General features: G+C 44.7%; 1 protein-coding gene across 8 annotated transcripts in view; it reads right to left on the reverse strand.

Annotated features, from left to right (window-relative positions):
• Positions 1-226: 226 nt before the first annotated feature.
• kansl1b (KAT8 regulatory NSL complex subunit 1b) overlaps positions 227-18,288 on the reverse strand; it is a 47,350-nt gene continuing 29,288 nt past the window's right edge. For 6 of the 8 annotated variants that reach the window (XM_081716560.1, XM_081716563.1, XM_027026734.3 and 3 more), the window contains 13 exons: positions 10,694-10,835; positions 10,160-10,255; positions 9,573-9,685; positions 9,135-9,306; positions 6,993-7,161; positions 5,548-5,742; positions 4,872-5,039; positions 4,335-4,474; positions 4,105-4,226; positions 3,906-3,963; positions 3,631-3,743; positions 3,176-3,434; positions 227-2,731 (listed from right to left, as the gene is read on the reverse strand). In XM_081716560.1, coding sequence (XP_081572686.1) covers positions 2,504-2,731; positions 3,176-3,434; positions 3,631-3,743; positions 3,906-3,963; positions 4,105-4,226; positions 4,335-4,474; positions 4,872-5,039; positions 5,548-5,742; positions 6,993-7,161; positions 9,135-9,306; positions 9,573-9,685; positions 10,160-10,255; positions 10,694-10,835 — 1,975 coding nt within the window. In that variant the 3' untranslated portion in view covers positions 227-2,503. The remainder of the gene's footprint in view (positions 2,732-3,175; positions 3,435-3,630; positions 3,744-3,905; positions 3,964-4,104; positions 4,227-4,334; positions 4,475-4,871; positions 5,040-5,547; positions 5,743-6,992; positions 7,162-9,134; positions 9,307-9,572; positions 9,686-10,159; positions 10,256-10,693; positions 10,836-18,288) is intronic. The other 2 variants (XR_014124294.1, XM_081716564.1) reach the window with 2 other exon arrangements.

Below are 18,288 nucleotides of genomic sequence, written 5' to 3' on the forward strand. Positions count from 1 at the left end.
GAAATAAAGTCTCTTCTGTTTTTGTTAAATAATTTCTTCATGAGAGGGGGAGGAACCACTGAGCGTTAACTATTCCATTATGGTTTATGAAGAATAAAAGGTCAGCATGAAATAGCCCCTTCAGTTCCATTGCCCTTGTAAACTGCACCTGCTCACATGGGTTCAGAATTCTTCCATTGTGCGGTATGATGTGTGAAGGGCACAAGAAGCAGGAGAGAGACTGGCGTACAATATAATTCACTTTTAATTTTGAGAAGCACAAATGCTGCCTGTCAGATTGGCCAATTATTCATACACTTTTTTCCTTTTTTTATATTTTTAATTTTTTTTTAATTATTTTGCCTCTGTGTAAAGAAAAAGTGTTAAATATTTTTGTACGTGTCTTCTCCCTATACAATCAGGACAGCTACAGCCTCAACAACAAACACAGTAAAGAATCAAACAATGTATTTACAAAATATACTCTTTTGTACAAACTATTACATGCTAAAGGATATACCAGACTCGCCAAACCCCCATTCACCACACTGGAAATTCATAGTATGAAAATAACCCACACAATACAATATTGGCTTCTGAAACCTAATCAAACTAATACACATCAAGTCTGCCTGGTGGGTGTACAGAACCCCAAGCACACAAACAGACCATCAATGATATTTGGGAACTGACCAGGGGAAAACTCAATAAAAATGCAGTAGTAGATAGTCTGTTTACATCGCCAGCACACTGTACATATTCCACCTCTCAACTAATGGATTCTAATGTGACACTTGGATAATGAAACAGAAGGGGGGGAAAAAAGAATTGACACGCCGGATTTACAATATCCATAATATTGTGTAGACAGTGACCCCCTCACAACTCCTCCGATTATGTCCCCAGATGGCTTCACGCATGCACATTATCTTCTCGTACTCGAGTCAGACTGAGCTGTCCAGTGGCTGGAATTTAAACAGAAGCCATATAAGCCCAAGTCAGACAGAGCTGACCAGGTGAGAAAGTGAAATTTGAAAAGAAAAAAAAAAACCCCACAACACCCTAGTCATGGCATTCTTGCTTACTAGCTGACTTGGTAGTGTTCACTAAAATCAAGAGAGGTGGTGAGGATGACGTGAGATGGTCAGGCCTGGATGAGTTGCGCCTGTCCTCCAGAACAGCCCACATCAAAGGCAGCGTGGCAACGCTGAGCGTAGGAGACAACTCCTGCTGCTGGACTGCACACGACGCTTCATCAGCTATGGCCCAGAGGAACAAGCTGCAACTCTAATGAGAGGGGCAGGAAACACTGGACATCCTTGATGGCCAATAATATATAAGAAAAGGAGGGGGACTTGACAAGAAGAGAGAGAATTTCCCCTTCATCTCTACAATATCAGTGGCATCATTATCCAACTTAAACATGATTCCAGTTTAAGTGCTCCAAGAGCTTAACTCAAATTTTGTGGAATGATGAACAGAACAGTGCTAAGCAGAGTGCAAGTTTAGACAAAAGCAAGTTAAGCTAAGCAATGATCTTTGACCCCCCCCCCCCCCATATTTCAAGGCAGAAGGTTTACAAAACGAGCAACATAAGTGCTTAACCCTCTCTCTCTCTCATGTAGAGAACGCATGAAGTGGGAAGAAGCAGTTAAATAATCCTTACTGCCTGTGATTCAAACAGGTCAGTGTGCTCATCTGGGATCAGTTTTGCAAGACCTGATAATTATGGTTACATAAAACATGGCTGCCCCTGAAAGAACACAAAACTGTAGATGCACACAGGAATAGGGCACCAGCGCCAACAAATTAAGAGTGGCTACTGAAACTTCACAAGCACCCAACAATGTGGAAGGAAAGAAATTAGCAACGTAACATCAGGATAACTATTAATGAACTATAAAGCTGGCCCCATATATTAGAGATGATAAATTGATAAAATAATGATTTACGGTAGGGAAGAGAACGTAATGAAGTGCTAAACAATGATAAACAAAGGGGAAAGGCATGGCCTTGTCTTGTGTGTGCGTGTTTTACTCCCCGTGAAGTTGAGTTACTCAGTGGGGGTGCAACTATGTCAATATAATAGGGACCTGGTGGTTTAAATACAACCAGTACAATCGCTTCAGTTTGTGCTAGACAAGTGCGCATGAGTGATTCAGGACAAGGAGTCTCTGCTTTCCACTGTGGTTAAATCGCTTTTTTAAACACTCCTCCACCACCTACCACGTGTTTATTTCCTGTGGGGGTAAAAAAAAAAAAGAAGAAAAAAAAAACCAAACAAACAAAAGAAACCAAAAACAAAACAAAGGAGGTCTCTACATATCCATACAATTCACTAAAAACTGTGAAAGTAGTAACTGATGTTTGAATATCAAACAACAGGAATTTATTCTATTTTGTGTGTGTATATATATATTTTATATAATTTTTTGATGATGTACTTCTTGTGTTTATGAAAGCTGGTGGAGGTGGGAGTCTGAGTTAAGCCAAATAGTTTTTGTTTGTTTCCTTTGTCCAGTCTTCATCGCTGAGCATGTTTGTGTGGGGTGGCTTTCTGCTTGCTGCTGTCTTCAGCAAGGGGTGAAGGAGGACCAGCATCTGACTCGGACTTGGACGAGCCAGTCTTGCAGCCGGAGACGCGTCGCATGGCTCGGCAGGGGCGCTCACTAGCAGGGCTGCTCTGGTCCTCCTGCTCCAGCACTGGGTCCACAACCAGGGGGAAGTACCTCCTCTCCCATGGCTGCACTGGCTGCAGAACCCGTAGCAGAAAGACGCGACAGAGTGAGCAACTGAACTTGGGCCAATAGAAAACAAATACTATTTTTGTCATGCCTTAACCTTATGAGTCCTGGACAACTACTGCATATTTGGTAACTAGCAGCACCCAATAACTAGAAATATCTTTGAAAACAAACTACTTGGTGAAATGTGTGATGTCCTTGCATGAGGACAGCAGGTAACATTTAAAAATTCCAGTCTCCTAGGAGGCATCAAGGTCTCCCACCTACTGAACACATGTAGGAGTTGAATATGGCTAAATGTGTGCAGTGAGGCTAAATGTGCGTGGTAGGGTATTTGGAGCTACTCATACTCAAATGAAGCGGACTTGAGATGCATCCCTGAGGCACTACATAGTCTCCTAAAGTATTGGCTGTTGCATGCTGTTCTAAGAGAATTAACAGCAGGAGCCTACCATCTCATCATAGACGGTGTCTGGGGTGGAGCAGCGGGTGTCCTCATTGGACAGCAGACGGTGAGAGTCTCTAGGAGCAGGGGTGTGCAGGCCAGGGAGCATGAGTAGCTCTGGGCTCACAGGGCTGGAGGGCGAGGCCGCAGAGCTGTAGTCCTGCAGCAGGTGGAAGTGTGCAGTGTCTGGGGAGGAGGGCTGTGGCGTGGAGGGGTTGGTGCCACCCAGCAGCGGGGTGGTCCGCCCATCCACAGACTTGTACGACCTGGCACAACACAGGAGAAAACTGTTAAGTCACTCTTGCTGTTCTAGGTTGCTTCTTCTACTTGCACTATAACGACTGCTTTACATATAAATGTGTGAATGTACAATTTCACAGGCTTGGACACCAAGTGCAACTTTGCATGTTTTAAGCAGTAAATGGCGGAAATAGCCAAGCGCTATATTGAAGAATCACACACCGACTTCCCCTCCTCTTAGCAACAGCACTGGCTGTCCAACTCCAGCGCGAGCGCTCCTGCTCTTCATATGGGAGGTGCAACTGGGCAAACACTGCATCAGAGAGATCCTCAATCTAAGGGAGGTGAGAGAGGAGAGGTTAAAAGTTTCCAATGGTCACATTAGCAGATCAAGCTTCAGACACATCATTTAAAAATTACATATATAAAATAGTTTAAATGGACTAATGGCCAACTGAATATCAGGCACAACTTAAAAGAAAATTAAAGATCCATACTTCCACAGAGTCATCCTCTTCAGAGATCTTTTTTGCAATGATGTCAACCTCTCTCCAACTAAATGTGTACACACACACACACACACACACACACACACACACACACACACACACAAATGGAGCATATAGATTTGATCATTTCTCATACCAATGCAAAGCTGTGAGTGAAAGGTTTAAGTGCCATGAGTGAGAGTCTAACCTTGGCGTAATGATCTCTTTATACTGCAGTTTCTCCACTCTGGTGGTGGCTGCCACAGACATGGGGATGACGATGTTGTTGATGTCAAATGAACTCTCTCCTCTTCTTCTGCGAATTGGCTGCTGGAAGACGCAAAGTAGGGCTCAGTGACTAGGAAGAACTTCAAAAGTCATGCAACACATAGGAAGAACAGAAACAAAAGACACATGCGCACGCGCATACACGGTTACCGGGGTGGTATTGTTGAAGCTGCAGGGCGTGGGGCTCTCGAAGGAGGAGAGCTGTCTGACCAGTGGACTGTGGCTGGGATTGTTGAAGCTGGGCAGGGACGGGCTCGGGCTGCTCGCCTCCACGTACACCTTCAGAGCATCTGTACATGGACAAGGGAGAGAGAGGGAGAGAGAGAGAGAGAGAGAGAGAGACAGACAGACAGAGTGAGGTGGGGACAGGGTGAAAGACAGACAGGGATTTTTTGGGGGGGGGGGTGAGTTAATGACGGTGTTTATGAGTGGAAAGAAAAAAACAGATAAACCACAAAATGGCAGGCAGTGAAAAAGTTGGGTAATATGCTGATCTAACATGAACGTCTATACGTGAAAATCCTAAGCACAAACATTTAAATGAAAGACGTAATGAAAGGCATGTCAACAAGTGAGCAAATCAATGACCATGTTCTAAGAGGAAAACATGTCCTGTAAAAATGCAACAGCATTCCTGGGAAGCACAGTCAGAAAGGGGTGAGCGGGTGGAGACGCGGGAGCACGCACTGTCAGCACGGTCGAGCGAGCGCTCGCGGGGTCTCTTGCGGCTGTGACTCTTGTCATAAATGCTGTGGCTGCTGCGCTCAGGACGGCAATGCTGACGCGATTCTCCATCATTCTGGGGAAGCTGCTGACGGAGCAGTTTATCTGACCAAACCTTGTGATGCGACAACCCTGAGAGAGAGAGAGAGAGAGAGAGAGAGAGAGGGGGGGAAATGCTTATAATTAGCATTTCTTATTAAACAATCAAATATAAACTGTTGTCTCTACCCTACTGTGCTGACTAAGATGTAAATCTAACAGCAGTGGCTCTGGGTCTAGACTTAGCTGTTTGGTCATTACAACATGTGGGTAAGTCACTGTTACTCAAGCCCAGGCAAGAGCTGCAGCTGACTAAACGCCCCCATATCAATCACTCAAACGCACTCACACCTCGGTGGTAGACATTCAGCTCAGACTCAGCTCTTTACAAAAGGTCAAGTATAATTTTCCTCATCAACAACTTGCCTAATAGATGTGGGGGAAAAAAATTACATTTTAGTACTAGGTCACTACAGTTCACTTTAAAACGGCGGATTATAGACGGGTGGCCGGCAATCAGACAGCTGGACAGCTCTTATGGCAGCTCAATTGTCAGGCAGGCTGATTGGCTTAGCTGTGCCGTGGTGGTACGATGACTTACGGACTGTGGAGAGGAGTGAATTAGCCAGTTTATGCTTCTCTTTGGAGGAAGAGGACGATGAAGAATCAGGGAGACGGCTACTCAGGGAGAGCCTGTGTTTGAGCGAGAGCTTCTTGATGGGTTTGATCTGCTCCAGCGGACGGCTCTGCCAGTGACACTTCAACACACGCTGCAAGTGCAGACTCATTCCCACATCTGAGAGAGAGAGAGAGATTTATTTTAGATTCAACCACAATGAAAAAATGAGTACCTGAATGATTTCCCCCCCTTCTGCAAACCTTTCAGTTCATATTAATTGCAATTGTTAGCACTGTGAGCAAACAGTACTTCCCCAGGAATAAACATCTTTCTCCGATAGCAAAGCCTAAATTTAGTGACTGCTGGTCCACCAGATGGCAGCAGAGTAACACTTTGCGGGTCCTGCAAGGCTAAAGCCCAGTGGAGTTTCCCTTCCTCTCATCTTCCCTGATTGAGTTTCACTCGTGTAACACAGCCTCTCCTGAAACCATTACACACAATGGCAGCGGCAGAGAGAACAGAGCTTATACCACTGAAGCAATAAGGGCTTCTCTCAAAGAGGCTGAACAAAGAATGCTGCCCTTCTTAAAAGCACTGATCTGGGGTCAGACTATTACAAAATTTTAAGTTAGGATACAAGTGAGGGAGTGACTGCAGTACAGATTACGACAGAAACAACAGTGACAATCGTCATCACTTCTTTCTTTAACGAATCCAGACATTGCTAAACTAGAAACAGATTCAGGGAAGAAGGGAGGGAGCAAGGGACAAAAGGGTTAGACTATATTTGAAAATGGTTTAGAAACAATCAGGATCAGAAAGTCCAATTTTAGTAAACCAATGTACCGTCAGTAATGTTCTCTTAAATTAAGCCAGAAAGAGTCAGCCAAACACTGATCTGGGTTCAGTTTGGCACTGCAGTTTAAACTGGATTCAGTCAGGTTTCATGTTTGGTTGGCTGACTGCAATACAGCAGTCTGTGTGAATGGTGTCTGCACTGAGCAGGGTGCAGTTTGCAGGCTATTTTAGGAGGTGCAACAGCAGCGGTGGAATAATTAACAGTCAGGAAACCAAGGGCCCACAATAACTGTGACTATCGTTGAGCTGAGGATACGTGGGGCCATACAAAAAGAGATGGAGCAAAGGAGGGGCGGGGGGCTTTTCTGCAGAATTACATGCAGCAGCTGGCTAGAGACTAAAGAATACCAAAAGAAAAAACATGCAATGAAACCAGAGTGTCAGAATGAATGAAGGGCAGGAGACTGATTGCTGTAGCAATACAGCAAGACATTCAAAATCACAACCCTTAGGTGATGAGTAGATTTTTTCTTTTAACCGTCCTTTCACCCAGATGAGGTAGGCTGTGTTAGGTGTCCAACCTGTCAAATGAAGTCTGATCCAAGTAGTGTCTGCTGCTGGTTGCTTACCATCAGCAAAGGAGAGAATGGGGTGCACACATGGGTCAAACTGTGCCAGTCTGTCCAGCAGAGGGAGCTGGTATTGAGCATCTGCTGCAGGAGCCAGAGAACGCCCACAGCACATCACACACTGACCATTGACTTCACAGCCAGACCGGGGCCCACCCAGTTTCTGAGCCTACAGACAGACAGATAGGGAGAGAGATTGAGAGAGACAGGGAAGGATGCAAAAGGGTTAGAACCAACTAAGCTTACCATGGTATTTGAAAAATGGGGAGGATACCACCACACAGACTTTACTCTGCTCCATGCCATCAGTTATGTACTAGGTTTACTACTATCTCCATCACCATGTTATGTTCTCCCACAGAACCTCTCACCTTGTTCTCACTCCATTCCTGCCCCCACGCGCACACAGACACAGTACAAAGCGTACTCGCTCCATCCGTCTCTCGCTTTCACAAGCCACCGAAAACGCAGCCTCGTTTGCTTACTAGACCCAGAGTTGGAGTAGGTGACCTAGCTGACAGCATTTTGCATGTGGCTCGTATCCTAGTATGCACTCGCTCAATTCATTAACCTCAATCCTGATGAGTGAGTGGGGGGGGGGGGGGGGGGGGGAAGAAAAAAAAAAAGAAAAAGAGCTAGTTCTAACAGGTTGCTACAGGCAACCGTGGATCATCTACTCGAGCCTATTCAAATTGGGTTATTCAGTAATCCTGCCGTCATACAGCAAAGAGAGACAGTAAACGTGTGGACAGGCAGGCACAGACAGCTCTCCCCCATGTGTGACAGGCTGATGACGGAAGTATGATCCAATTGCACACAAGCTGCAAGCAGTTTCTACAAGCCCTTATGCATGACCATGAGGCAACTTGGATCTTCAAGGCTACCATGATCTACTCTAACAATAAATCACATCCATCAGCGTCCAGCCTCATTTCACTTTGAAGTGAGGGTTTATGATTATTCCCTCGGCATCTACATACATAGCAGCACCACGCATCACTTTGGTTGCAACCAGCTATACTTTTTACATGTTTGATCCCTTATCCACACTAATTTACCAGGCCTGTTGTTATTCTTAACCAGGCAGAGCTGGAGATTGTGCTTATTGTTTTATTGGCTGCTTTAGCATGCTGGCTAACAGTATGGGAAGGATTTTGGGTTACCAGGGCTGATCTGGGGTCAGACAGAGAGGGGCTGATCTGGGGTCAGACAGAGAGGGGCAGATTGGTCACAGCAAGGCATCATCTTTGAGCACAATTTGAGCTTGCATTCTGTAATGTGCGTTTTTGGACAGAACTACAATGTACACATACCCTGGGCTAAACAGATAGATGAATATAGCAAGACAACAGAGTGCCAATAATCTGTGATTCTAGAAAAGAGCTATGACAATCCACGATTAACACAAAGATGACTATACTCTTTGATACTCCGTAATCAGACTAACACTTCCCTGAGATTTACTTAACTGGATTAAATCAAATACATTTAAGTTTTTAATTGTATAAATGATGGAAGACATGAAAGGCAAACCATAATCACCATACCAGCACTGGGTATTGGGTGAGGTCTCATGTACAGGCCCTGGTTGGGACACCTGAGGAACAGCCCCAGACTAGGAATGCTGATGCATCATTGTCTCTGCATCAACACGTAAACCTTGTCTACCATAAAGATTTACTGCATCCATCTACAACAACCCAAATCTAATGCATCCCAAGGGTGTTTGTGGAAATGTAGGGGCATTATATTTCTCAAACTGTACAACGTCCAAGTAGCACATATGAAAAGTGAAACAAAAGGGCAACTTTAGTGCTGCCACACTCCCCCAGAATTCTGCAGTGGCAGCTTGCCCAGATCCCCTGAAGTAGTGATTCTCCTAAAACACCACGCACGCGCACACACAACCACACAGCTATCTGGTAGATGCAAGCTCTGCAGGAATAGCAGGTCCCATGGTTAAAATTCCTGTTCTAGTGATTAGGGAATCTGCTTGGCTGTACTGTGCACATCTGACCAGCACAGACACTTACAAGCACACATGCCCCTATGAACCAAGCTTCGTCGAAAGCAGACAATACAAATACCAAGGCATCTGTGCACGCCCCTCTCTCGCACATGCAGCACCACTTTCTGGCCTACCTTGCGGTTGAGGTTGGTTATGGAGCAGGGCTGGAGTAGGCGGCGTCTCTTGCAGGAGAGAAGTGGCCGAGTGCGTGCTGCCACACAGCTGCTGCCTGGGGTTGAGGGAGGTGCAGGGACGGAGGAGAGATGCTCCTCTGGGGTTGGGCTGTCTGAGGAACCGGCTCGCAAACTGGCCGTGGAGAAGGCACATTAATACAGGATCCCCATTTCAAAACAGCAACAATAACAACTGAAAGTTCAGAAACAATAATAGAGATGATGACAGAAGTAACAGCACGTGTTTATAAGATAACGCAAGTCATTACCATGTTTTGCTCAATAAATAAATAGAATAACAAGAAGAATGTATTGTGGTGATGTTTTTCCTGGTATTTAATTAAACAAGGGAACCACAGTCACACATATAAAGCTGGTTTACTGCTTCCCTTCTCCTACCTGTTGATGACGCCATTAACCTGCCGGACAGGTCGGAAGCCTTTCCTCAGGCTCGTATCCATGGAGATCTCATGGGACAACACACATCCTTCTGTCCCAGCAGCATCATGCACCTGAGGGGGGGGGGGGGGGGGGAATCGGGGGAGAGAACAACAAAAACCCATTTTGGTTCTCCCCATGGAGACTCAACATAAACCCCTCTTCCAAAATCCTCTCTTGGTTTAGCCCCAAACTGCTGAATGGTGCTGGTGGAATTCCACTGCTGGAGTGAATGGATCAGAAAGGTCAGCTGCCCTCAACATACCAAAAAAACAAAACAAAGACTGCAAGTGTTTTTTACACCTCCGCCTTCCCTTCCCAACTACATCCAAACCCCTCCGGGCACTCAGGGTCCTTTACAGAGAAGAGGGAAGGGGTGGCATTTGAGGCAAAGTGCCTAAGCTGCCACAGTGAGCTCCTCCCCTCAGCAGAAGTCATCAAATTCACACACAAAATGTAAAGGATTGTCTTTTTTTTTTTTTTTATCCTCTCTATTGTTACAGTGTCTGGACGTCTGCGTGTTAGCTGAGTGTGTAAGTCTGCTGCACCTGCAGGGCAGGGAAGCTGATGGTCCCAGTTTTTGATGCGGCTCCCTCTTCTACTGCTGCCTCACACACTGAGCTCTCCCCCAGCACAACATGGCCCTGCACAGAAATGAGTGAGACTGATGAGAGATGTGTTAAAAGGGTCTAACAGGCATGTTAGTAATTCAAACCTCAGACAAATCACATTTTAAATATGGTATATGAGTGCGTGTGAGTAAGTAGTAGCAGTTTTCCAAAGGACAGGTTCCACTGAACAAAAGAACATAGTTATCACATTAGGAAGTTAAACTACAGGGTTGAGGGGACCACATTTCACATGGCTTCAGTTCAGCCTTAATGATCAAAGTCCTCATGCTTGTGTGGTGATAGGTGTGTGCACACGTGGCAGGTCGGGGTAAGGAGAGTCTGAACATGCAACAAAATCAGGAAGCAGTTTCTGTTGTGTGAGTGAGATGTGGAACTATTTCAACATGCATGTTAGACAAATGTGTGCACACGTGAGGTGATTGCGCACGCACATGCATGGTTGTTACAGACCTTGTTAGCACGGATCTGGCGGTAGATGTCTGTCTGTTGGCGAATTCGGTACTCTAGGTCAGACACATGGGCCTGCAGCCAGTTCCAGTGACTGATGATGGCAGCGCGATCTACAGCATAACGGCCCTCGGCTCTCCTCCAGCTACAGAGATAAAGACAGACAGACAAACGGAGAGAGAGGTTTAGTGAGGGTTTGTGTGCTTGGCCTGAAACACCGACTGCAGCTTATTAACCAGCATGCACAGCCATACTGTACCTTTGCTGCCACACCACAAGTGCTCAAAAGATTGCGTGTATTACATCATTTACACACACACACACACACACACACACAGACAGACAGACAGAGAGAGAGAGAGAGAGAGAGAGAGAGAGAGAGAGAGAGAGAGAGAGAGAGAGAGAGAGAGAGAGAGAGAGAGAGAGGGAGGGAGAGAGTGAGAGAGAGAGTGAGAGAGAGAGAGAGAGAGAGAGAGAGAGAGAGAGAGAGAGGGAGGGAGAGAGAGAGAGGGAGAGAGAGAGAGAGAGAGAGAGAGAGAGAGAGAGAGAGAGAGAGAGAGAGAGAGAGAGAGAGAGAGAGAGAGAGAGAGAGAGAGAGAGAGAGAGAGAGAGAGGGAGGGAGAGAGTGAGAGAGAGAGAGAGGAGAGACACACACACACACACAGACCAAGAAACTAAAGGGCAACATCCAGGGGGGGGGGGGGTGCCCCTCCAAAAAAAGACAAAACTGAAAATGCAAGAGGCCAGGGAAACAAACACACTCCTCTTACATAACCTCCCTTTTCCTCCCAGATGGTCAGATAGCTGTTGAGGACGACGACACAGTCCTGCAAGCTTGAGATTCCACTCAGAGCAGCAGTGCATGGCTTCAAAAGAGACAACACAGACCTACAAAACACTTTTTGAAATCTCTCTCCCCCCCTCTCCAGGACATCGATCAATACACCAGGTTCAGGCTAAACTAGCTTCTCCAATCATTCCTGAGATTTCTCTTGTATTTCACGGTGTGCTATTGGTGCAGCAAAACACAGCAAAATATTTGCTCTGGGTGAACAATGGAACAGGAGGAAGTGACATTTAATTCCAATCTAATCACGACTGAAGGCAGTCTTGGACACAGGATGTAACGCTGCATCTATTACTTCCCCGGCCAAGGCTAGAAAAGGTGCTCCAACCAGTCTATGATTAACTCGGATAAGACGCAACACCTACATCTGTAAGGGGACCTGTAACAGGACAAGGGTGAACTTAGTCGTAGCGACAAGTGTGCTGCCAAACCTGGTCAGACACACAGAATATGGAAGATGTACAGTAGGCATGATAGGGGAGGTGCCGCATTGTTACCTTCACACAGTCTTTAGGGCGGCGTCATGAGGCATGCCAGATCACTGTCTGCAGTGACTAACAGCAGGACCAGGCCAGTCATGACGTACAGCAACATACAGGCAGCCGTTCTCCAGTCACAGACTCTCGCTTCTCTCTCTCCTGTAGAGGTTTCTACCACTCCCCACTCCCCCCCAACTTCCTGGCTGATTTAAATGAATTTATTAAATATTTTTTTAATTCCCCTCTTTTCCCGGAGCTGAAAATTATCAGTTCAGAATTATTCCACATAGGCTGGGAGTGGGGGAGGGGTAGAGTAGCAGTACACAGGATCAGCCACCAGAGGCAGCATAAGAATGCACAGATGTGCATAAGATGAAAAACTGGAGTTTGGCTCAGAGGTGCGTGATTGTGCGTATGTATACAGATTTGCCCCGTCATTATCCACTACGGGAAGAAAACTGCCAAGGGACTGAATGACTCAAAGAATAAGTGTGTGCATGCACGCACTCCCATGCGAAAAGGAGCAAGTTTGAGAGTAAAAGTAAGCAAGCTTGTGAATGCACATGAGTGAGGGGGGGAGGCATGTGAAAGATGAATTTTAAGAGGAGGTGAGTGCACCTCAGTGTTGAATAAGAGCAGACGGTCCCAGCAGAGTGAGTATGCGCATCACAGTGTGTGCGAGCACACATCACTGCTTTTCAGCCAGGAACAGGAAGACCTCACAGGAAGTAGGAAGGAGGCAGGAAGTGGCCAAACTCACTCACTTTCTCTTTATAAAGCTCACACACACACACCCCTGCATAAACCTTGGTTTCAAAACACATGACGTACATGCTAGTGATGGCAAAACTGCAAACAAGTGTTGCCTTTTATCTGGGAAATCGCTCACCTACGATTTCGTTATGAACAAGTTATGTACGCAAGTAACTTCATACAAGTATACTTCAAAGTATCATTCCAAGCTTTTTATAATTTTCCTTTTATCCAATATCTAAGCACAGATCACAGCTGGTTCACACAGGACTGGGTTTAGAGAACACAGCAGCATGTATCTACAGAATATGGCCTACCCCTTGTACCAAAAGAGTTTAATGTCAGAGCAAACCAACTCGAAACTTGGCCTGTTTATTCAAGCAGCATGAACGCAGCAGTTTAAACCCTCTGATAAGCACATCATTCCAATGGCAGTGGGATAAATCATAGGGAGGCAGGATGAGGGACAAGAATGATGTGTTAAATGCTTCAAACAGTCAAGATAGTGGTTGGAGTTTCAGTCAAAATCACCTTTCAAAAATGGAGAGTGCGCAGCTATTTAAACTAAGCCGGCGTGAAAGAGCTCAGGACATTAAGATATATGGCTGCTATTGGTACAGCATCGTTATACCCATCAAAGCATAATCCAATCTGTTGATCACAGCACACGTGGTCATGCTGCTTAAAAGCTGCTCTGCTTTCACACACAGACTAATCATGTTAATAAAATAAGAGGGGCTGGTTCACAAAGGCTGATGACGGAGCAGGCAGCGCAGCAGTTTGGGACATCACGCCAGTCCTTTTCTTATACTGTCTTTTTTCAGTGCAATGGTGTGTGTGTGTACTTCACCTCCAGATTTAACTGGCTATTCATTAACTGGCCAAGACAATCAACAGACCATCATGAGAAAACAATCTAAACACACAGTGTCATCAGGTTAAAGGTAATGCTGCTACTTCTATGGAAAAAACTGAATCCTTAACTCTGCAACCGATCTATGTATAGGATCAAACAGGCAAAAAACCCAGCAGCAAACAGAAAGAACGGGCCAAACTGCGGTTCTCTGCTCTTGTTCTATGTACATGTGAGGATCATTCTGTGATTACTACAAAGATTACAGTAATAGACCCTCGCTGACCCAGAGGAGGCAGAGCAGAGGGGGGACTGGAGATCCTCAAGTTGCTGTACTGTATATTAAATTTCCACCGGCTTAGGCTCTGCCCTGCATCAAAACCTTTCTTTCTTTCTTAATTTATTCAAAGAGCATTCCAGCTAAACTGCATTTACATCCTGATGGTCTGTCACTAAAGTAGTTTCAATAAAGGAATACAAACATACCAACAAAAAACACACCTTCCAACGTGCAAAAAGCCATCTTGAGACAAAATGTACTTAAAATACATTGTTTACATCAACTTTCAGATAACGCCCACCAAGACAGAAGCCACAAAAAAAAAGCACAACCCCTGTGCACGGCAGATGAACATGTGGCTGACTCCTGCCATGCTAAACGGAGGTCACATTAACTCTGAGTCTGCTGCAGCATGCTGGAAGTTAAAAGCTTCATCTGATGGCGGAGAACGAGCGAGCATGATACAGAAAGAAAGTGCACAGATTTGTACAGCTAATACACAAATAAAGGGAGAAAAGCTATTTTTTTGCTATTCTACAGGCTCTCAATCTCCAACTCATTTTTATGTGCACTGCATGTAATGTTTTGATGGGCCCTCATGCAGAGTTCCCCTCTGAGTCACTCTCTCACACACACACAGGAAATGACAGAACAATGCAGTGAAGAAAAATAAAAACACAGGAAATCAAGTCTGTGATGACCTGTAAGGGAATACTGGACGCATCAAAGCAAGGAGAATGGCACAAGTAGAGCCCCACACCCATACACCAATAGATCATTATAGCTAAAGCTCAAGTAAACAGCTGGTGGGTATTTACTGATAAAAGACGAGGCAAAGAAATAAGTAATACACTACTAGCCAATTACAGCCCCCAGGCACAAGGCTCTTCTCCAAGCGTGTGCACATGCATGCATGTTGGTGCGTAAGAGCACGCTATGACACTGTGCTGACTGCAGAACCAGGCAGACAGAGCAGCTCCTCTGCTGCCTGGCAAACATAGCATGGGCGGAGTCTGAAGAACAAAAGAGGACAGACTCTCAGAGATGCACAGAAAGATCACATGACTCGTGGGGGGTTGGGGTGGCATAGGAGGAGCTAGGAAAAAATGGGAGTGAAGGAGAGAGAGATGGAGCACAAAAGTGAGTGGGCGAGTGCAAGAGAGAGGGCGAGAGAGAGCAAGCAAGCAGTAAAAGTAGAGGACTACGTTGGGCAGTGAGATTTTCTCCCCAAGTGAAATCAAAGCCAATCTTTAAATATCAGGTCAACAATCAGCATCCCTTTGGAGAATTTAATAGCATATGACAGACAAATGTCCTCTAATACAATACTCATTTAGTTATCTGGGTCAACATTCCTCATCCTTTGCTTTCACGTTTACAGTCCACTGTGTGCTGTGCACGTTCATTTAGGGATAGTACACTGAGGGGATGATGCACACGTGAGTTTTATCATAAGAGTCTGGCATTTCAGTGCATCGGCTGGCTTATTCCGTGGGTCTCGTACAGACACGCACGCAGTGTAAGCAGCCCTACTCCTCTCTTCCTAACTGGTCACATTTTGGTGAGTGAGAACATTTCCACACCCCTCCTTTTAAGATCACAGGACTACACAAGCACCCCCCCCCCCCCAACAGTCTCTCTCTCACACCCCCAGCCCCACCCCCACCCCAAAAGAGCAGTAAAATTAGCTTTTTGGTCACTGTCTGGGAAGATAAGGCTTTACCCTGGTAAATAAACCCAGTCACCAGGCTGTATGCGTTGTAGGTTTGGGGATGGCTTGTGCTGATAGGGACATGCCTGGGACCCTCGATAACACACTTGTTTCTCTATGAGTTGACACCATTTGGAACACACACCACAAAAATTAAATGTATGCTACATGGCAGGTAGTGGCTGAGCTGGCATGATTCCAGCCCATTAAGATCCACTCCTTAAAAAAAAAACAAAAAAAAAAACAAGCAGCTCACTCCCCCCACTTGTAATAAAGACTAGAATCTAATAGCACATACAAAGGTTCAAATCTAATGTTTTTGTAAGCAAGGTAGCTTTACTAAGTCAGGTTGAAAGGTCAGGCTACATCCATAAAACATTTGACTTTCCCCCATGAAGATCCATATTTAGCAACCTCATAAGCTACAGGCTTCACAACACTCTCCACTCAGTGTGAAGGGGTCTGACACCACCCAGACATGTCCTGTCAGACAGACTTCCCAGACACTCACAGAGCAGAAACCTAGGACAACTAAAGGACAAAATATGCATGTGCGCACACACTCAAACTCACAGTCCATGCTCATGCAGGCTTCAACATAAACAATGGCCTGGAGCCAGAAAAAAAATATGTTGGGCAAGTTGACTGGTAGAAACATGGTCTGACAGCCACTGACCAATCAGTCAGTCATGAGCCAGTTCACTTGTGATTCTAAATGGCTAGTTTCTCAAGAATGCTAGAATAGCTGTATTTCACATTTATTAAATAATACTTAACTACATAACCAGCTAGGATGGTAACCAAAATAACCTGCTGAAACTAGTAGCTTACTTTAAAGGCTGAGTGGCAAGTACTAAACATCATATGGTGTTAGGCTTCATTCTCTCTCTCTGAACATCAGAAGACAGTGTTGGGCTTCATTCTCTCACCGAGATGAAAACACTCATCCACATTTTGTTATGGCTCTCTGCATGTCATTGAATATGCTGACGTGCCATTATAACGTTAGTGTAGTAACATGCTGAAACGTCAAACAACTTCCAAAATATAACAGATGTTTGTAGATGCAATAGCGTAGTTGAAATTGACCAAAAGTGACATTTCAACCATTTGCTCTATTTAAAAAAAAACCCCACACACAACAGATTTTAAAAATCTACATTTGAGCATTGTGTCCACGGGTCACAAACCAATACAGAAAGGGATATTGCTATAGGTTTATTTAGATATGTATATTTCAGCATAAGTATCAAACATTTTCTTGACATGAGACAGGAAATAATAAAACTACCAGGGACTTGCAGTGCATGAAGCTTCTGTCTCTAGCTATGTCTATGTAGTCAGTACAGTAGCCACCACTTTTGTAGTTTTGTTTAAAATGTATTTAAAGTCATAATTCAGAGAAATGTGACAAAGATGCTTTACCCATAACTTACAATACAGTGCTATTAAAATTTTAAAAAAGTATGCTACTTGCATTACTGACACTAGAACTCCCAAAATTCCATATGCCATCAGGCCATAATCCATTGGGTGCATATTTGCAAAATGTGCTCAGGATGCTAGGGGTTGGAATTGTAGGCTAACTGTAGCTCACATAGCTTGCATACTCTCCCATTTTGGTCAGTATGTGGCAAAAATAAAAGTGCAAATCACTATGCAGCTGAGCTGTGATCTGCCGATGTTGCCACGTGGTTGTTGAATTATTAGTTCATTTCAGCTAGACCTACATTTCATTTGTCAATCAACACGTGTGGCCATGTCTGACTCCAGTCTATCAAGCAGTGCATTCAGTGTCGTGGCTGAGGCCCATGTGAGAACTCGCGAGGTTAGCGCTGTCCCCAACCCGCTCCACAAAGTTCAAACATCTGTTTTCTTAAACAATTCAATTATATAATTGACTTTTGAAAATGTGACCGCAGTAAATTCCAACAAAATTACTTTGAACGCAGGAATATCAGTGTTGATTAAATTTAGATCCAAATCAGAAATCAAAAGGTGAACAACATTGTGCAGGTCAAGAAACAAAAACGTGATGCTCTCATTTGACACGTCATAGCAACAGGAAAAAAGTGACTAGCTGTCATTAAACTCTGCACTGTACAGTTAAGGCGCACATTTGATTTCTAAAAGCCAGGGTGAGAACTGGTTACTTTGTGAACACTATGAAATGCAGACAGGTGCCACTGGACCAAACAGTTGGTGAGTGCATGTTTGAGAGAAAGACAGAGAGAGTGAGATATTGAAAACGAGTGTACATGTATTAAAAGAAATCAACTAGGAGTGTCTAAGGGTATTTAATCATACAAAAGGGTGAAGGACTTCTGAAGTGAAGAAACAAGCGTGCACATCCACATCTGAGATTATTTTCTCTTCATTACAACAGTGAATACATTGTTTAAAAAAAGTTAAAGATGCTGTATGTCACAAAATGGCTACAAGTACCCTATTAGGGCAAGTATAACTGTAGCAGAATAAATGCTAAAACAGAGTGGTCACTATGGCATATGATGTGCCAATCAGAGTTGAATTAGGTCATCACAACCAGAACAGGGTGAGTGTGCCCAAAAAGGAAGAGTCTTCAGACACACAGATACACAAAGGCAAACGAGAGAGAGATGGAGCGCATGTGTGGTTTAAACAGCTTCAGACCACTGAACAGCAGAACGGGACGT

This window comes from Electrophorus electricus, chromosome 6 (assembly GCF_041902795.1).
Source record: "Electrophorus electricus isolate QZ-2024a chromosome 6, ASM4190279v1, whole genome shotgun sequence".
Taxonomy (NCBI): Eukaryota; Metazoa; Chordata; class Actinopteri; order Gymnotiformes; family Gymnotidae; genus Electrophorus; species Electrophorus electricus.